This window comes from Trichophyton rubrum, assembly GCF_000151425.1.
Source record: "Trichophyton rubrum CBS 118892 genomic scaffold supercont2.8, whole genome shotgun sequence".
NCBI lineage: Eukaryota > Fungi > Ascomycota > Eurotiomycetes > Onygenales > Arthrodermataceae > Trichophyton > Trichophyton rubrum.
In genome coordinates this window covers 202,174-221,417 of record NW_003456421.1, presented here as the reverse complement: position 1 = coordinate 221,417, position 19,244 = coordinate 202,174, and the positions used below count along the sequence as shown (strand labels likewise).

General features: G+C 49.2%; 8 protein-coding genes across 8 annotated transcripts; 4 read left to right on the top strand and 4 right to left on the bottom strand.

The window, feature by feature from the left end:
• Nucleotides 1-659: 659 nt before the first annotated feature.
• TERG_06592 (uncharacterized protein) lies at nt 660-3,198 on the top strand (the record flags this gene model as incomplete). Its single annotated transcript, XM_003232552.1, has 6 exons — nt 660-851; nt 987-1,130; nt 1,189-1,240; nt 1,300-1,841; nt 1,894-2,967; nt 3,025-3,198. 6 exons carry the CDS (start codon nt 660-662, stop codon nt 3,196-3,198), a joined length of 2,178 nt encoding a protein of 725 aa, XP_003232600.1.
• A 543-nt stretch (nt 3,199-3,741) lies between these two features.
• TERG_06591 (uncharacterized protein) lies at nt 3,742-4,748 on the bottom strand (the record flags this gene model as incomplete). The annotated part of the gene is made up of 2 exons (XM_003232551.1): nt 3,742-4,541; nt 4,616-4,748. The coding sequence occupies 2 exons, from the start codon at nt 4,746-4,748 to the stop codon at nt 3,742-3,744; spliced, it is 933 nt and encodes a 310-aa protein (XP_003232599.1).
• A 1,265-nt stretch (nt 4,749-6,013) lies between these two features.
• Nucleotides 6,014-7,135, top strand: TERG_06590 (uncharacterized protein; the record flags this gene model as incomplete). Its single annotated transcript, XM_003232550.2, has 1 exon — nt 6,014-7,135. One exon carries the CDS (start codon nt 6,014-6,016, stop codon nt 7,133-7,135), a length of 1,122 nt encoding a protein of 373 aa, XP_003232598.2.
• A 277-nt stretch (nt 7,136-7,412) lies between these two features.
• On the bottom strand, nt 7,413-9,158 carry TERG_06589 (uncharacterized protein). Its single transcript, XM_003232549.2, has one exon. The coding sequence runs from the start codon at nt 8,913-8,915 to the stop codon at nt 7,434-7,436; it is 1,482 nt and encodes a 493-aa protein (XP_003232597.1). The 5' UTR covers nt 8,916-9,158; the 3' UTR covers nt 7,413-7,433.
• Nucleotides 9,159-9,555: 397 nt separating this feature from the next.
• On the bottom strand, nt 9,556-10,852 carry TERG_06588 (uncharacterized protein). The gene is made up of 2 exons (XM_003232548.2): nt 10,227-10,852; nt 9,556-10,082 (listed from the first exon to the last, which is right to left on the bottom strand). Exons 1-2 carry the CDS (start codon nt 10,503-10,505, stop codon nt 9,774-9,776), a joined length of 588 nt encoding a protein of 195 aa, XP_003232596.1. The 5' UTR covers nt 10,506-10,852; the 3' UTR covers nt 9,556-9,773.
• Nucleotides 10,853-11,093: 241 nt separating this feature from the next.
• Nucleotides 11,094-12,650, top strand: TERG_06587 (uncharacterized protein; the record flags this gene model as incomplete). Its single annotated transcript, XM_003232547.1, has 3 exons — nt 11,094-11,839; nt 11,930-12,527; nt 12,606-12,650. 3 exons carry the CDS (start codon nt 11,094-11,096, stop codon nt 12,648-12,650), a joined length of 1,389 nt encoding a protein of 462 aa, XP_003232595.1.
• A 2,233-nt stretch (nt 12,651-14,883) lies between these two features.
• On the top strand, nt 14,884-15,290 carry TERG_06585 (uncharacterized protein; the record flags this gene model as incomplete). Its single annotated transcript, XM_003232545.1, has 3 exons — nt 14,884-15,014; nt 15,091-15,201; nt 15,257-15,290. The coding sequence occupies 3 exons, from the start codon at nt 14,884-14,886 to the stop codon at nt 15,288-15,290; spliced, it is 276 nt and encodes a 91-aa protein (XP_003232593.1).
• A 240-nt stretch (nt 15,291-15,530) lies between these two features.
• Nucleotides 15,531-16,945, bottom strand: TERG_06584 (uncharacterized protein). The gene has a single exon (XM_003232544.2). The coding sequence runs from the start codon at nt 16,499-16,501 to the stop codon at nt 15,956-15,958; it is 546 nt and encodes a 181-aa protein (XP_003232592.1). The 5' UTR covers nt 16,502-16,945; the 3' UTR covers nt 15,531-15,955.
• Nucleotides 16,946-19,244: the final 2,299 nt, after the last annotated feature.

The following is a 19,244-nucleotide window of genomic DNA, read 5'->3' as shown; positions in this document are numbered from 1 at the left end:
TAATAGTAAAAAACGCGAAGGTGGTTCCTGGTCTCATGCTAAAAAGGACCCCTCCATGGCCATGCTCGCTGAGGGGCGATTTTCAGGACTTTCAACCAGAGGTGTCTAGATGTTTTACGGTCGCTGCTAGAAAGCACAAAGACAGATGGGAGGGCTGCGGCCTGTATCACAGCAAGGGCATTCCGGCAGCCCTCTTCTGATCATTCCTACGCAAGCACTCGTTACTTGCTGTCGCTCCTTCTACGAGGCCAGCTCCATCAGTGTTTTCGGTCTTCGTCTTTCCCTTCCATCCCTCCCTCTATTATTTATTTATTTTCCACTTCTTCTTCTTTTTTCCTTCCATCTGCCTTTCAAAACCTCGATGTCATCACGTGATATATTGCCAAGACGAGCACTAGCCTGGGACGGGGAAAATCCTCCTTTCTCTGCTTGAACTGGATATTTCAACCTCACTCTGAGGATGTCCAGCTCGCCCTCTTGCATTGTCCATAGCAACTAGCCGCTCTATCAGTCAACGTCGTGGTGTCTGGCGAAACCATTTTCCCCGTCTCTCTCTTATCTCTCCCGGTATTCTGCGGGACTGTTTGCTGGCTCACCCTCATCTTCACTTCTCGCTGCTTGTCGGTGGCCACACATTTCCCAGCCCCCGTCCAACCCCCATGACGGCTCTCGAATCCCCTACGGTGTCCCTACCCAAGTCCGGCCTTGTTGTTAAAATGGAGGACCGCAAGCGACTTGCTACGCAGGATCCTGGTGATTCGGCCCCCCCGTTGAAGAAACAAGCCACTACTGTTAATGGAGGAGTAAAGGCGCACCCGGACACCGATATGCCATGGCGCGATGATCTTGAGGTGAGAAAGGCCCTGTCGAGCTATCTTCATGCGATGTCCGTGGATGAGACTGTGTTTGTCCTTTCACGCATAGCGTTGCATTCGCGTATTTTTTTCTGCCAAAAGGTGCTGACGTATTATTCATTTTTCACACAGCGATATCAGAAAGATGCAATCTGGAGGCAGATGCAAGAATATAAACGCGAGAAAACAACACTCGAATCTCGGATAAAGGATCTATCTAAGAAGATGGCGTATAATGAAGAACACGTCAGTGTTCTTGATGCATGGCTTAAGCAGGTATTTCCACCCACCTATCAATAGTTGATGTGTGCAGACGACTAAGTGTGTCAAATAGTTAATTGATGAAGTCAAAGTTATATCCTCTTCGGTAGACGAGTCCTCAGAAGGTACTCCCAAAATTTGAATATCCATTTCCAGGGTTTTGTCGGCTAACGCGTTTTCTCAGAGAACCCCACATACCAGACATCGTTGCTTTTCAGCGGTCATGAAGCATTCGAAAAACACTTACAAGACCGAGCCAGCGAAATTAAGGGTTCAATATCCCGTCTTCTCTCCAACGCAGCCAAAGCTACCCCAGATATCACCAGCTTGCAATCCCAACTCGCAAAGAAGCTTGCGGATGAAAAGGCTGTTAATGTTGCCATTGAGAAAGCGATTGCAGAAAAGCAGCAACTTGAGGAACGTCTTGAGGCAGCATCGTTGAGATATATGGTAGCTGAGAAGAAAATAGATCGAGCCAAGAGCCTCACTGTTGCCAGACTGGAAAAACAGCACATTCTCGGACCCCATAAGTCAGGCGATTCTTCTACAAAGCGAGAGGAAGGGCCATCCACCAATGGAACGACTGATAACCCCGAAAAGGCCACCGAGATGGAAATGCTGTATAATACCACGCTTGCAGTATCCAACAAGCAAAAGGAACAGCTAGAAAGGCTCGAAGCGGAAAATTCCAAGCTGTTGACTCAGATAACTGAACTCCACGTTAAGGTACCTATCTTTCCCTGCTTCAATGATTGGTCCTGCTTGCTAACGATACTAGCTTTCAAAACTTTCCGACGAGGACTATGCTCACTGTGACCTGTTTAAACAATTAAAATCTCAGCATGAAGATGTCATCCAGCGGATCAATCATCTAGAAGCGACCAATATCCAACTACGTGAAGAAGCTGAGAAGCTACAGGCCGAACGGACTGCATATCGAGTTCAAATAGAAAACGAGGCTCAAAACACCATTGGAGAAAAGGAAGCTCAGCTGGCGAAAACAGAATCCAATCTTGTTCGAATTCGGAATGCTCGAGACGAGCTATTGGCAGATCAGCAGATGCGAAAGGCAGCGGAAGACCAGGAGAAGCAGTCAGTCACTCAATTGAAAGAGCTGTTAGACGCCAAAGAATCCCGGATTACTTCTTTGGAGCAGGAAGTTCATAGAGTGCAATTGCAAATCGATGGAGTAAAGGACTCCCGGCCAAATAATAGCGAACTCTCACATGAACAACTACGGACTAAGTTTGATACACTTGAAAAGCAGTATGAGATGCTCAATATGGAACTATCATCTATGCAGATAGCCTTCCGGAAATCTTCCAAGTTAGCATCCCAAAAAATTGCCGATACAGCTACCGCTGAAGAAAGAGTCCAGCGTTTGATGGCCGAGAAATCAAAGGCCGATCAGAAGTATTTTGCAGCTATGCAGAGCAAAGAATCTCGGGATGCGGAGCTTAGATCTCTTCGGCTGCAAAACATGAAGAGCTCTGATATCATTTCACAACTCAAGGAGGCCGAGGCGGCAACGAGGACACTTGTCTCAAATGTTGAGAAACAACTAAGTGAAACAAAGGAAGCGTTGACCAGTCTAACGAACCAGTATCGAACGTCTCAGCACCAAGTCAACGAAGCAACCATTGTTATCCAGGGGTTGAAGTCACAAGTGGCTGAATTAAAGGGTCAACTAGCGACCAAAGATGCAACGCTCACAGCAGCTACGAATAACTGCCGAAAGGCGGAGAGTGAGGTCGAAGGCCTCAAGGTCACACTTTCGGATACTAAGAAGAGTTTGGAGTCCTGGAAAAGCCGTGGTTTGGGCAATAACACATCTGAATATGAGATGTTAAGAGTAAGCACCCTGTCCAGAAATTTTACTTCATTTATACTAACCACGGCAATGTCCTAGACTCTTGCCCTCTGCACAGTCTGCCGGCGGAATTTCAAGAATACTGTCATCAAGACCTGTGGCCACGTCTTCTGCAAGGAATGCGTTGAAGAGCGATTGACCTCCAGGTCCCGTAAGTGTCCGAATTGCAACAAATCCTTTGGCAGCAACGACCACATGCATATTACCCTTTAAAAACATTTGTTCATCTTTCTGCTTCCTGTACAGTATTGTTATATTTTTTACCCTCCCCCCCCCCTTTTTTTGGCCGTTAACTGCCCCTCATTATTTCACCTTTACTCCTGGCATTCTTCTTTTGGAATTAAAGAAAGGTTTCTTGCTGCTTGTGAGAGGTATCTGGGGCTACTCGGCGCTCAAAGGGAAAACTATTTGTCTCTTAATGTTCCCACCTTTTTTAATTCGTTGATCTGGTTTGGTCGGACGTGGTTGTGGAGTTTTTCTGCCTTTGTCTTCCCCTACACACATCGAGGTGTTTGATTTTTTGGCCCTTGGGGTCTGCTGGGCAGCAGGCCATTTCTTTTGCGTTCATGCTACGTTTACATGTATGATGTACAACGATGTACTAATTTTGAAGCCACCGAGTAATCATCTCGATGGCCTCTATTTACGGTCAAAACGAGAAGTAGTTTTAACACGTACTTTCCCGTTAACGTTGATTCATTGATAATTCATTGATATATACAAATAATTTGCCCTAATCAAGCACATGCGGAACTGTCAGGAGTTGAAAATCCTGCTATATAATAACTCATGTCTTCCCATCCACAAATCCATAATAGGGACAACCTGCCCTGCATCTTCAGGCTCAGTCCACCATTCTTTCTGCAGCAGCTCAGCAATGGTCTTTTGAAGTGCGTTGCCTGCAAGCACACCTTGGGATTGATATGGGCCCATAACAGATGCTCTCACTGCAGCGCTTAGGACTGCCTTAGCATGGTTAAGCATAAACACATATGCTGCTTGTTCCAGGTCAATGTCCAGTGCCAGGCATACCACTGCCCATAACGGAGCAAAATGGCCATTAACAGCACCATTAACCTCATCATGCTCTTCATCTACACCGACATTTTTCAATGATTCCGAGAACTGGTCCAACACCGCCACCGCGCGTACTGTGTGATGTTGGCTATCACGCTGGCCTTCTTGAATCCGTTGTATGGCTGATGATTTCAGTGCACGCTCCCATACCTGCAACATAGCGAGGCCTTGAGCAACACTCGCTCTTCTTGCGACTGTACATGGCGTTGATGCATCGAGGTCATTATCCAGTCTCTCCAATTCTTCGGGCTGTCTATGCGCTCGGCGGAGATAGGGTATTGTAGTACTTGCAATGGACGCAAGGGATAGTGAAAGGAAACGATTAAACGATGTAAATGGCGTTACATATGGTGGTAGAGGCTTGTGGTGAGCGATGTATGATTCCAAGCCGCTGGAGTAGGCGAACGAGCCCAGAGGGAGCGCAGAATCTGAGAGGAGTAGGAGAGAGTGGGAGATCGGAACGGATTCAAAGCTGGGGACTACATAGTTAACGGTTAGCCAGATGACCTTATCTCTAATCCGGTTATTTTGATTATGCAGATGATGGAAATACCCTGAGCTTTATCCCCGGCGGCATTTCTCGTCGGCTTCCGGCCTGTCGTCATGATCGGGATTGATGCATTAAAGGAGGGCCGTGTTCCCCTTGCGGCCTCCTGGTAACTACCCTTGAATTCTTTGACTGTCATTGTGGTGTTACCGGCGCAGTTTGATCAATATAGCAATCAAGGTAAGGAACTGTACAAGGGCTGTAGGAAGATGGAGGAGGAGATGTTTCTTATCGCCTGCTCTTATCGAGGCGTTCCTGGCAGAAAAGGGACAGAAGCTCACCGGCTTGGCCAATCAGACGCGAGCAACTTTCAACCTCCATCAACATTTTCACGGACCAATATACAGGAACATCCTCGACTTCCCTCTTGGCTTATGATGCGACTGAGAGTGATATACCTATAATTTGTGTATCTGCTATGTCCGGGCGCCGTCTTCTTGACGCCATCTCGTTTTTTAATGCGTCCCGCGGCATTGCGAAAAAGCACGTAGTGCTGCAGAGGCATGCCCTCGACCGCCATGCGCGGACATCATCGTTGACCAAAGAAGCGAAATCCCAGATTCAACGGATTAGCCTTGCGGTACAAGCTGCTTCTGACCTAGCAAAAAAGCTTGATGATGACCCTACACCTAGAGTTACTCCGGCAGATCATAACATTGCAAGAGGAAGGGGGATATCCAGATCTGGGCCCTCGAAGGTGGATAATAACGCCGGGAAGACTGGTACTAAGATAGAGTCTACGGAAGCTCCAGGCGTTGGCGTAGAGGCAGACTTTGCAACTGTGCCTGATGAGAGCCCGAACTCGGAACAGAAAGAAACTGTTGCGACCAATGAAGCAAATGAAATGTCAGAGGAGATGATGCAACAACTGTTTAGGAGCCGAAAAGTGACAAGATCTCTTTTCAAAAATCAGATACCTAAATCCGGGCAAGTCAACTTAAAGTCCGAGACTATTCCGGTGTCAAAGCTACAGACTGCTCGCCCTGAAGCTGTCCTAGAAACCAAGACACAGGCTGAAGACGTAAAACTGGATAGCGCAGGAAATGCAGAAGCCCAGAGTGATGTCATTCATACCAATATTGTCGCGCCTCAAGATGTTTATCAAATGGTCCAGTCGAGAGTCCCATCTTCTCGAATTGGGAGGCTATGGGAATATGGTGGGCTTGCAACCTCCATGGCAATGGGTGTTGTCGGGGCAGGCTTCCGTCGAGCTACAGGAGGCGATGACTCTGGCTCCTTGCTACTTAGCCCTGCTAATATAGAAAGATTAGTGGCTAAATTGTCCAAAATGAGAGGAGCTGCTCTAAAGCTAGGGCAAATGTTAAGTCTCCAAGGTAAGTAGACACCCTCTTGAGGAATTCTAAGATTGAAGTAGCACTGACTGTACGCATAGATTCTAAAGTGATGCCTGAATCGATTCAACTCGTACTTCATCGCGTACAGGACAGAGCAAACTACATGCCACAGTTCCAAAGGGACCAGGTACTCAGGGATAATCTAGGCCCGAATTGGCGAGATTTGTTCGAATCGTTTGACGAGGTTCCTATGGCTGCTGCATCAATCGGACAAGTCCACGGAGCTGTCCTCAAGGAAACAGGACAACGCGTTGCTGTTAAAGTTCAATACCCCGGTGTTGCGGACTCGATAGATTCGGACCTAAACAACTTGTCTATACTTCTAACTGCATCTCGTCTGCTACCCAAAGGGCTATATCTTGATAAAACAATTGCAAACGCCCGAACCGAGCTTGCATGGGAATGCGATTATATCCGCGAAGCAGAATGCGGTCGTAAATTTAAGGAGCTCTTGAAGGATGATACCCACATTTTTACCATACCCGAAATTATACCATATGCCTCTGGGAAACAAGTCCTTACCATGGAACGTTTGGATGGAATTGCAGTAACTCGGGTCCAATCTTTCACCCAGTCTCAACGCGATTGGATAGGCTCTCAAATCATGCGCCTCTGTCTCCGAGAGATTGGCGAATTTAGGTACATGCAAACCGACCCTAACTGGACCAACTTTCTCTACAACTCTGCTACTAATCGTCTCGAGCTTCTTGATTTCGGAGCATCCCGCGCTTATCCCGCAGCTTTCATATCCTTGTATGTTAGATTGCTTGCTGCCGCATCCCGGAACGAACGTGAAAAATGCCGTGAGCTTTCACAGGAATTAGGTTATCTCACTGGGTTCGAGTCCAAGGCAATGGTGAACGCACATGTATCGTCCATCACAACTATCGCTGAGCCATTTATGAAATCGTCTCCCGAGGTGTATGATTTCAGGGATCAAACTATCACGGACAGAGTTCGAGAGTTTATCCCGCTTATGCTACGCGAGCGCTTATCTCCTCCCCCTGAAGAAACCTACAGCTTGCATCGGAAATTGAGTGGCGCCTTTCTACTTTGCGCTAGGCTTGGTAGTAGGGTAAGATGTCGTGAGATGTTCGAAGAGACGCTGGAGAAGGTAGAATTTGTGGATGAGAGATATAAAGGGAGAGATGAAATACCTGTAGCTCAATAATTGTACAATACAGAATAAACGGCTTTTGTACGATAGATTGTAGAATTGAGATAAGCCGCAAGTTTTAAAGTTGTTTCCAATAGAAAGGAGTAACAGGGAAGAAGCAACGGAAGCTATCTGATTCTCCTCAACTCCAGGTAAGAAAAGCTATATACAAAGTTCATTGATCACATCCCAAAACATACAGGTATCAATCATATCGTTGAATCACTTCTAAACAAAGTCAATAGCTGGCTGGTTTGGATTTTGTGTTAGAAGAAAAAAAAAAAAAAAAAAAAAAAAAAAAGCCACATTTTGCCTATTGCTTGGGCTGTTGCTTCTCAAAGACCTCATTCCAGTACTTCTTCATGTTATCACAGACACCTTCAATCTTCTCCCAGGATTTGAATTTTTTCTCTAATTCGCAGGCAACCCACTTCATCTCCGACCAAAATTGTTTCTCGATACCGTCGCCCATTAGTTTTATCGTTTCCACTGGTACGCTCCAAGGTCGAATGAACTTGCCCGTGTGGTCTCGGACGGGGTCGATTGGGTGCTTTCCAAAGATTGTGGCAGGGTTGAACTTTGGAACATTGACATGGACAAAGAAGGGCCTGGGAGGCGGAGCAACAGAATCATTGAGGACACGCCAGAGTCCCTTTTGGGTCAGAACATAGTCTTCCGTTGGATCAAATTGAATCATGGCTGAACCGGCCAACCCAGCTGGTGACCGGTGTCCAATAGCACGTAGTCGCTCACTGACCTGGTAGAAATCATCCTCAACAACCGTAGCTGCAGCGAGGAAGGTCTCTTTATCTCCTTCTCCTGCGGCACCTTGGGAGAGAAGTGGATAAAAGTACTGGGGACCATAAAGGTTGTAGTATGCGGCAAGCAGCAATGTCTTTGCATGGTGCTTCTTTGAAAGCATAATTTCTCCAGATTCAGTCGAAGCCCGCTTGTTCATGTTGGGAGCTGGTAGCGAAGCGATGGTGTAGTATTGTTGTGCTGCGCTTGAGGCCCAGAAGTCAGGGAAAAAGACCATCTTTCCAGAAGAGAAAGGTTCCTTGTGGAATAGTTCATTAGGGTCGTGAAGAGGGAAGGCATCGGCATCAAGGAAAAGAAGCTCCTCGAATGATGAAAAGAGCATCGCGAATATCTTGTACTGGTAGTTGGAGATCGAGATCCCCTTGGGTGCAGTTTTGAACATGTTCTCAAGGACGACACATTTAGCTTGCAATGCAGGAAAGACCTGGTTGCAGATGTAAGGTTCGAACTCGGCGTTTGTGGCCAGGAAGACTTCCATTGGTAGGGAGCAGCCCCTATTTCGAAGCATGCGGAGGGAAACCGTCAGTACAGGGAGATATGGACCTCCAGCTGTAGACACCAGACCACGAGTACTCGGCGCATAATAAGGCCGATGACGACCGCTGTTAGCCTCGACGACGAAATCGGTATGGAGTTTCTTCATCGACAGAACGTCAGCTGCGGGCATCCTAATGTGATCTGGCCGTTTCTGATCATTCCGTTCAGGATGAAAGCCGATCTCACTCGTATCGGCTCTACCCTCTTTCTTCGGAGGCTGGCAAGTAGGTGCATATCGCTCTAACACAGGCTGGAATGCGCTCCAGAAGGAAGCATGGAGTTGTGGGCTGTTCTCGATGGGTTTCGACGGTGCATGGACAAGAGTCTTATGGTAACCCAGCGCAGGAACCGTCCAATTATTGTTTGACAGGTAGAGCAGTAATATCAACACTATCCCGGCGGATACGGCTAACCGGAGCCGCGTGCGGAGGGACATCATCGATATGTGCTTGGTTAAGGGACCGTTTTGTTTCCCCTTTCGTGACGACAGGAAGAGGACTTTCTGTTAATAATCCGATTTTACGTGTCAGTGTAGGTGCTCTTGCGCCGGTGGGTACGCAAAAGCCATAAGCCGGACAGGGGAACGAGTCGAGAGGCTTACCGCTCTATTGAAGGGGATCGTCGTCTTCCACGTCGTGATTATGAGCGAGTGTTGGTTATCATTCACATCTCGCGAACGGGGAGGGGGAGGAGAGGCAGAGACGAGAACGTCGACGTCGGTGTCTTCGTCCTACTTGGACTCGTCTGCTGGTCCAACTCCAGCGGCTGAAATGAAAATGCTAAGAAAACAAGCCAAGCTGGACGTTCAATAAGAGGCTGCACACGCTCGGTCACGTGGCGGCCGTATACGAGCCGTGAAACAAAGTCATCTTGGACGCAGAAGGAGAGCAGAAGGAGAGCAGCTGGAGAGACCGGGAGTGACCAGCAGAGACATGAAGGGACGTCGGGGACGAGGATGTCAAAGACGAAGGTGTCAGGCTGGCACTCCATTAATGATGAAGGATGGCCCGTTCGCTGGAGACAGACCTGTAGCTAGTTAAGTTAATTAGCTAGTGAGGCAGCTAATCAGGCCAGAGATTTCTTTTTGTCTCTGCTTAGGTGACGAGCTGTCGCACTGCGTAGTTACGTGGGGTCAGGGAGATGTCAGTACGGAGTAGAGTGTAGAGACAGTAATGGAAGAAGTACTGCCAGCGTACAGTAGTGTTATTCGACCTGTGCTCGCCACTTGGATCGTATCTATGAGATCTAGCTATTCGCCCAACCGTTCGTCTCGGTCCAAGACAAAGATTGAGCTAAGCTACAATGACGCTGCGTTAGCGTCCATTAGACGGCGAGATCTGAGACCTGATGGGCCCGGTTGGCTACTTCTCCAGCTGGAATCGTCTTTGCTGTCGCTTGCGTTGACGAACTGCGTGGCCCATTCTGACTTGACGGGAGCCTCGTCTTCCCAACTTTGCTTACGCTTTGGCAGCCGTTTTGGAACCGCTTCCGCTTCTGTTCTCGGCGATAGGTTGAGCAGGAGGCAGATGTAAGAGCTAGACAGGAATAGAGCCCAGCCAGTAGCAATACCGATCACTGCTGCAACACCGAAGAACTTAAATAGGGGCTACGCATAGAGAGTAGAGCATTAGCACACAGCTGCAGGGCGAGATCCTTGCGAAAAATGACTAGGAAGGGAGATCTAGCAAATTGATCCAGCCAAGCATGAAAAGCACTAGACGAAATGCCATTTGTAATATTCGATACGTACCTCCAGTTTCGTAGACAGGTGCCATGGTAGAAGAGAGATGTAAAGCATATGGGACGAGAGCTCGATCAGCGGAGCTGTCACGAGGCTCAGAATAGAAATAGCTATGTTCGAGAAAAGCACGACTGGATAGACGACATAATACGTCAGAATTGATGCCCATCCCATCGTTCGGTCCTGGAGTAGGCTTGATATGCTAGGCTGGTATAGCGGCAGCCCCAGAATCAAGACTGCACATAGAGCAACACCTAGGTGGGCGACCATCTGCCATCCTCCATACATTGAAAGTAGGGGCCGCAGGCCAAAACAGTAGGCAGCTCCTTTTTATTTCCGGGGTACTCTGTATCAACTGCCTTTAAAGCCGGGGTATTCTTAGTGATCGCGTGAGTGTTTTCGGTTATCAAACACTAAACTGGGCGTTCGCCAGTTGTTTGCATTCTCAGGTAATCCAGATCAGCCTGTCCCATGGCGAATGAGGGATAAAGGCGATAAATCCATCAACCGAGGAGGGCGTCTATCTGCAACCGCTCATCCGTTTATATCTAGGCAAACGAGAAAGCCTGCAAGATGTGAGGTTGCGGCCGCTCTTCAGGGAGGTCAGATCGATGGGGTTTACAGCCCGTTCCATGGCGAGGGAGGTCGGGAGCGGAAAAATATGGCTCCGGCCGCTTGAGGCCAAAAAGGGAACGCCAGGCGGCTCTTCCATCGCTCCCGTCTGTTCGACGATCGCGAGATAGAGATGCAAGCAAGGGAGACGCCGCATACTCCTGTGTCGACGCCCGAGGTGCAATGAACTGAGCTTGTGCTCCCTCTGGCTGATCTGGCAGAGCTGTTTAGGCCCCATTTTATGAGCGACTGAGGCGCGAAGCCATGGGGAACGCCCCTTCGAAAGCCCCCGGTGCGACGGCCGGCGTGGACAAGAAAGTGAACCGCAGGACCTCGATACAGGCGCTGTCCGGCTCAAAGGCGCCGGCCGCAGACCCGTCGCATTCGAGGGAGAGCGCTACCGGTCACCATGCTGCCTTGAAACAACAGACGCCCGTCCACCAGCGGCTGCAGTCACGGACGGTCGAGACACCCAGCTTTGGCGGGGAGAGACTGGAGCGTCATAACTCGCGAAAACATCGCGATGGCGACCAGTATGATCTTCCAATTTACTCTCACTCCCGGGGTTCACAGGCTGCTCATGCGCAACAGGCCACTCCGGCTTCTGATAACGTTTCAAACGCCCCTTCAAACCGTGATCAGGGCGAGGCCCTCTCGACTCCTAGGCCAGTCAACATATACTATGCCACCCCTTCCAACCTCACCCGGCCTCCACGACTACCCCTACCCATCGGCGATGCCATGACAGCACCCGGTTCCCCGATCACAAGCGGCTCGCTAGGTGCCGCAATGGCATTCGACAAGGCAAATCCTGAGGTGTCGCCCGAGAAATCGGAATTGGATCCTGCAGTTGATGAAGACGACGTTGTCCAGGATGAACTGGATTCCATTGTCCCAACGGGGTTTAACAAGTCTGTTCCCACGACTATCGACTGGAGAGGCGGCGGCGAGAAAGTTTATGTGACTGGTACATTCGTGAACTGGGCAAGGAAGTTCAAATTACACAAAAGGTTGTTTACCATCCACTTCCCGAGATTGAGAAAGGGAATAATCCTGAAGATTGTTTTTTTGACTAAATTTTATTAACCGATTGAACATAGTGATATTGAAAATGGAGTGTTCACGACGGTGCTTCAGCTACGGCCCGGCACACACCATCTAAAGTTTATAGTAGATGGCACTATGCGGACATCAGATCAATTACCTACTGCAGTCGATTTCACAAATCACTTAGTCAACTACATCGAAATAAGCGCAGATGAAATAGAGCGACCGCGGAGAGAGAGTGATAAGCAACCGAAAGTCATAATACCACCCGAGATTTTCCCCCCTAAAGTCCTCCCGGAGTCCCTACCCATCGACACCACGGAGCCTCAGGAAGAATCAGACAAAGAAGAACCGGAGGAAGAGATCCCAATGGGTGACTTTCGTAATATCATTCCTCAATTCCTGGTTGACATTGACCGCAACGAAGACGGTGAGGGATACCACCAAGCTGCCAACGTTATCCGGGATTCACGAGCTCCGCCTATGTTACCCCTGTTCCTGGCTCGGTCGATATTAAATAGCACAACTCCTATGAAGGATGACAACAGTGTGCTTAATTATCCCAATCATACGGTTTTAAACCACCTGGCGACCAGCAGTATAAAAAATGGAGTCCTGGCAACTAGTGTCACAACTAGATATAAGCGAAAAGTACGACCTTCTCCCAATTTCCATGCTTCTGCACCTTACTATTCTGTCCTACTACATTTATACTAATGGTATTTTTAGTATGTCACGACAATCTTGTACAAACCAACTGGGCCAACAACATGATGATGTTCTTGGTTGGTTTTCCGGGTTCCATGCTCCTTATACCCCATTTGGGTTGAAGTACGGTCAAAATGACGCACCTCCTATTCATCCTGCATCTGCCGAGCCTGCCGTTTTTTCTTTTCTTTTTTTTTTTTTTTTTTTTTTTTTTTTTTTTTTTTTTTTTTTTTTTGGGGGGATGGGTAGTGCCTCCTAGTCATGTCATATGTTTCTTATATTTTTCTCCCGGGATGAATATTTAACGACACAAGTATATGCATACTTTTCTATTTGGCTGACAGACACCAAGCATTGGATACGCGATGGAGATACCCAAAGGAAGGACAGGCGGGGATTGGTAGTACGGTTAATGCATCCCACAGTATCTTCAGAAATGGTCAAGGCAATTTAATCTGCAGACAGAAATGAAGATACAGATGCTTTCATTTTCTCACCTATTCATTCGACCTTCAACTCTTTTCACTCGTTCCTTGTAAGGACCTTCCCTGGATATTTCATTTCCAAGCAGCCTACCCTGCCAATGGGCCAGAACCAAACACCTCGTGAACAAGCAAAGGATTTGGAGAAAGGCTGCAGCCATGAGCCAAAAATAGACGAGGTGTGTATCTCAGGGCTCGGGAAACTTATTACAAACTCGGCTAACATTGGCTAGGAAGCAATTCGTTGTTACACAGCAAGCCCCAAGAGGAGTGAAGTCAGCGCAGGGTAATTAAGAGCACTATGGTTTCACTTGCTCTTCAGCTCGCTTTCCATTGATCTTCCATCACGTTCAATTGAACCTTAGCTACGGTAGATGTTGCACACTTTGACTCGCCATGTATGAGGTACCCAGGCATGAGAGTGAGGTTAAACCGTCGTTCTGCTCGTTTGGCGTTCTGATCTGTAGTGGCTCAGCACAGGCCATAGAGTTTTGCTGGACACTGGATCAGGTTCGAAGGTATGTCGTATTCAACTTGCCCGTTACTGGCGTGACTTGCTTATCACTGCAGGTTAAGTCTTTTTTTCCTGATAATGGCCCAATATTATGCCGTGTATTAGTGAATTTACCTAAGCTCTTTTTTTTCCCTTCTCTTACATAGGCAGCCTGGACTATCGACATATCACACTCGGGCTGCCCTGTTGTCACCAATGTCCCTTAGCCTGACTGAATGCCTTTGATTCCTAGCCAATAGCCAATAATATAACAAAACAATCCCATTCAACGTTGGCCCAGCTGCCAGGGGTGTATCTTCCCCCGTCCTACTAACAGGTGGTTATAGTGGCAACCTTACCATTCCGATATAACCTACGATATTTTCCCTGGATTGTCAATATTACCTCGTCGTCTGCACGGGCCGATCTGGACACTCAGATATATAGGAATCTGTGGCTCTCCCGTATTTTCTGTCTAACCACTCAACTCTCTAGGCCGGCCGGCTGGGCCGCCAAAACTTTCCAACCGCAACAATCCTGCGCTCTGCGCCGAAATGCTATGCAGACGATAATATTATCTTGCTATCTATTTTGCTTCCTGATGTGATACGGACAGTCTGTCCCACCGCTGATACTGCTCTCTTGCCTGTGGGCGAAGTTACCATACAACGTGGTTTATTTAGCCTTGTTGAGCCGCAATTACCCACTTTGTGCCTTTACTCTGCGGGAGCTCAGCTGATACCACGATCTCCCTGGAGTAATACAAATGCAGCCCGGACCAATCAGCCTAAACTTTCTCCCTGAGACAGTGGAAACAAACGCCCGAAATTCGAGCTGTCCATGATGGGTGGTATCTGGGTCGTACAGTATACGATCTGCTGCTTTACCAAGGACATCATCTGCGCCTTCTATTTAAACTGCAAGCCTACTAGCCAATAACGCCTGGTATCTCTGATGGTTTCAATATCTACCGACAACAGGTTGATCGGGATCTGGAAATGATTTACAACTGGAATGATGGCAATCTGCTCTTCCAGCGTGGGGAAAGAGACTAGACAACTACGGCGTAACACAGAATTGATTAAGAGTGGCTCGTATACCCTTGATGAACTGTTCTGGGGACGTTTGTTTGCGAAGGATACAACTCCTCGGGGATAACTGTGAGAGGTATTAAACGGGATGTATGCACGATTCCATGGCTATTTAAGAGGCCTTCATCTCCCCCCTATTAAGCCAGGAAATTCAACAGCAAGATCGGACAACAACAGCAACAAAAAGAGAAAAATCAGGATAACAGCACCAAAGAAACTACCCATAAAACACAATGAAGTTCTTCGCAGCCCTTTTCCTCATCCCCTTCCTCGGAGGCGCCCTCGCTGCTCCCAGCCCGAGTGAAATGATCGCGGAGGCTCCGATGCAGGAGAACTCTGATATGGATGCCAGCTCCCAGCTCTTGTCTGTTACTGCTGCTCAGTGTCCTCCCAGCCATCCCTTGTACTGCCGTGCATACAACTTCTGCTGTGTCAGGCAGGCAGTCTCCTGCTGTCCAAGGGCCTGCTGCGCCCGTGGCACTACCCACTGCGGAAGCGATGGCCACTGCTACCGCCGTGGATAAACTATATCTTCAGATGCTAATGCACGGGTGAGTTCTCCGTCTCTGTCAAATAAATATCTTGAGGCCACTGACAAATTCATAGAGCCAGCCTCGGTCAAGTTGGAAGTTTACGATAAGCCCACGAACATCTTCTCTTTCGTTTAACTGAGTTTCCTCCCTCCTTCTGATGACAGAAACCAGCGGGTATCAAAGGACAATGTCAGTATAGTGGTGGTTGACATAACTATGGTGTTTCAAAAAAATTTTGGGGCCCCCCCCCCCCCCCCCCCCCCCCCCCCCTCCTTTTTGAATCTGAATTGATTCACTGTTGATCTCCACGAGACGCTTCAATCTTTGTCTCCGCTGGATTTAAACTTAGGTAGCTCATTTATTTATTTTCGGGGTTCAATAATGCAAAACATACCTAGCTACCCATGAGGTCACCGAGGCTCTCTTGGTCCGTGTTAAAGTTGTGCTCAGTACTCCATAGAAGCCATGGCTTTAAAGGTGAGCCATCAGTAATATTGATAGTTAACCTAGATTGATTCATAACTATTCCAGAGCTACATAGGACCATGTCCATGTCCATGTATGCTAGCATCCTACAGCTCCCCTAGGGCGGAAAACTACGGACGGACGCAAATATAGCTAAGACTAGAACAATTGGTGTGATACATATAGATTAATTATCGGATATGTAAACCCCGTAGAAGCCCTGGAAAGAGAGAGAGGTAGAAGCGGTGATATATGTACGGAGTAAGTATTATTATTAGTTAAGGGTTTATGAACGAGGATAACTAGGTTAAAAGAATGACCCATGAACCCCTATTCTCCATGCAATGCAACCAGCCGCCCCCGATGCTGTTCCCAGGCTTATACCGCCCGTTATAGCCTCTAGCGGCTTCACAACGATGGCAGGTTTCTTATTGATAGCTGTTGCTGCGCTGGCGGCGGTTCTGCCCTTCCCAAGTGCCATCGCCCCCAGGCCTCCGAGCACTCCTCCGGCGGCAAGCCACTTGTCGAATTCACACTGTCCTTCACTCCCCAGCAAAAGCCAGGCTCTGTCCTGCCACTCGATGTCTTCTTTCCCCCACATCGTTGTCGTGAGCATCACGCCGGAGATCAGGAAGCCAGCTATACTTCCGCGACTGGCGTGGATGAGGAGTCGATTGGCATGCCGGGACGAGAGGAGGGCAGATGGTTCTTTGTAGAGTGTTGTCAATGTTCCCGATAGGACGGAGAGGATTGAGCCAGCAGCCAGGCCGCTGCGGAGGACGTGGATAGTTAAGATCGTTTTGGAGTGCTCTTGGTCCTCGGGGTACTCTGAATGTGGGAATAGCTTGTCCATCTCAACTACTCCTGCTCTTTAGCGTCAGGCGCTGCTTTCCTTTTGAACGGATGTATGGAAGTAGGTATTATTGGGTGTTCTTGATGAGACGAGTAACTCTAGCGAACGAGAATATGTCTGCCCGATACCTTTTTTATGCCTTCTTTGTCGATCAGCATTCCTCAGCTTACTCAGAGCGGCCTTCTTTCGCTCTCGTATTCTCAGTCCTCCTCCCCAGCTCCATCATCTAATATCTCACAGTGGAAGATAATAGGAAGAGGATGAATAGAGGGGAAAGAGAGGCGTCTTAGACTGCGCCCTGCCGATATACACACATATATACAATATGTCCACAAGTTATCGACGTATCCCTGTGCGCAATCATCAGCCAGGCAAGCTTATACTGAGACAAAACGAATCTCGATAGACCCAAATTTCGAGGAGCCGAGGAACGGGCCGTGAGCTAGGTTTCGAAGCCATATTTTTAGTGTTGGCTTTTCGCTGCCTGCTGGGCCTTTGCTCAAAGAAGATGCTCCAAACGGCGGAGAGCTCATGGTTGGCCGCTCGATCTAGCCCTGGAGCTACCCAACGGAGCAGCGGCGGGCACAGGCTGCATCTGCATCTCAAAGGGGCCGGGGACTGGGGGGAAGAGAAAGGCCATAAACCCGCCACAGACAGCTGCCAATAGATAACGGCGTCGTACCAAATAAAAAAAGGGTACCCGTTTCTTTTTTGCCCGTTGCTTTTTCGTTTATTCTCCCCTTCGAGCAAAGAAAATCCCGCCAGGACTCCGTAGTTAGTGCGAGGGGATAATGCAGAGAGAAGGAAGTACGGAGTACGGAGTAGTACGCAATCCCCCAAGGTCGACGGACGCTCTCCTGCCAGAAACGCGGTCTGCCATGGGCGAGCGAGGAGTGCATCTCCAGACGAAAGTAAGTAAGTACCAGGCGGTGGATTTGGCCCCTCTGCACACCAGGGGGGTTAGCTCTCTTCTGGAATCCAATAGTTCGGCGGGGATGGCATGCGCAAACCCTGCACGTAGATGGATGTCGAGTCTCAGATTCCTTGTTATCACGGAGGGATCTTAAAGTAACTGCCTTATACAGAGGTCCTTTCCAGCCATCCTCAGCCTGGCTCTGGCGCTCGGTCATGGTCTCCATACCGCCTGTCTGTCCTCGCCCTGTCTGTCTGCCCGGCGGTCTTCGCTACTCTCTTGATGTCTGCTGCGATATGTATCTGCTCGGCCAACTGCTGCTCATATCACAAGCTGGCGGCCAGCGAGCATGTCGATGCAGCCAGGGCCCAGCCGTGGAGAAACACTGGTGAAACAGCAGCAGCAGCGTCGTGAGGCCTAGCCTGTTCCCGAGTACCACCGCCCCTGTTACCCGTACCTTTTAAACACCCACAGGGAAGGCCAAAAAGGTCCCCATTCTGATAGCTGCTGTGTTAATGCCGTCGTTGTATATGCATGAGGGACGCAAGCGAAGCGACATCCGTAACTGTAAGTAAGCCTGTAGGTGCTCCGTAGTAGCAGTACCTCTCGACGCCGGCGGCCGCCAGGCTCCGGACGGTTCGTAAGGCCCAGCAGCATCGAGTATCCTTCCTTGAAAAAGGCCGTCCTGTAGCTCAGCGTGTCAGAGGAGATGCGCAGAAGTCGCCTTCGCGGATTGCTCCTGTTTCAGCTTTCGACAAAGCCCCCAATTGTCCCTCTCCCCTTCTTCGCTCTTCTTATATTGCCGTGCAGAGGGAAAAAGCAGGCCAGTCCGTCATCCGTTACGCTGGTCGCTTTGCTTGCTGGATAGTCGACCCTCGCCCGTATACGCTTAGGTATATACCGCCTGGGGGAAGCTCGAGTGCGTTGTGCGTGTGTGATTCGTGAGGCTGTTGCAGCTAGCCGCCGCGGATTATTGACGGCGATTCCTTTGCACCCCGTTCGCATTCTCGACAGCCGGCCTCTCTCTGCCTCTCTCTCGCGCTGCCTGTCACTGTCTGCGCCCTCTGTAATCCGTCTTTCTCGTCCTTGCAGCCCGCCTGAGGCATGTCGCTGTCGCCTGCCGTGGTGCTGCTGTGAGCCTCTCGTCCCGGTGAGTAACCGCCGTCCCTACAACTCCAGCCTTCTCCAGCGCGCAGAGCCAGCGGCGGCAAGCCCAGCGTCCGCCTGTCCGTCTGTCCGACGGGCATCTGTCTGTCTGTCTGTCAGAGAGTCTCAGACCGAGCAAAAGGCCCCCTCCCTTCCCCCTGATACCAGGTTTTTATTGCTTTTGACGGCCCCCTCGTCGTCCCTTGTATCGCTTCTTCCTCTTCCCGCCCGCCACGGTATTCAAAACCTCGTATGCCAGGGGATTAAGGGATCGCAAGTGGGCTTCAGGTCGATGCGATCTCTGGCTTGCCGTCACTCTCTGCTGCCTGGGGTTGATTAGCTTCTTCTCGTCTTCTTTTCTCTTCTGCGTTGTCGTCGTCGTCGTCGCTGCTACCGTCTCACAGCGTCTGCTTCTTGTCACGGCGGCTAACAGTGCGATCGCGCAGCAGGACAGGAAGACAAGACGACCCTCTATACAGAATTGCTCTTCGCGCTCGCTTGCTCCTCTCGATCCTACATCTTTAGCCATCTACCTGTTTTAGGCGGCGTTTGCGTACCGCAGAGTCGAAGTACTCCGGCTTTCGTCTGATATCAAACCGCCAACACCTCGACCACACACCAACGTCGATACACCCCGAGACAACAGAGATACAGCAGAGGACTCCCTCACTCCGTTACTCTCGG

Excerpts from the sequence above, each read along its gene's own strand:
- TERG_06589 (XM_003232549.2), bottom strand. The coding sequence starts at position 8,915 with ATGATGTCCCTCCGCACGCGGCTCCGGTTAGCCGTATCCGCCGGGATA.
- TERG_06588 (XM_003232548.2), bottom strand. The coding sequence starts at position 10,505 with ATGTATGGAGGATGGCAGATGGTCGCCCACCTAGGTGTTGCTCTATGT. Across the intron at positions 10,083-10,226 it reads ACCTGTCTACGAAACTGGAG|CCCCTATTTAAGTTCTTCGG; the intron begins GTACGTATCGAA and ends CTCTATGCGTAG.
- TERG_06584 (XM_003232544.2), bottom strand. The coding sequence starts at position 16,501 with ATGGACAAGCTATTCCCACATTCAGAGTACCCCGAGGACCAAGAGCAC.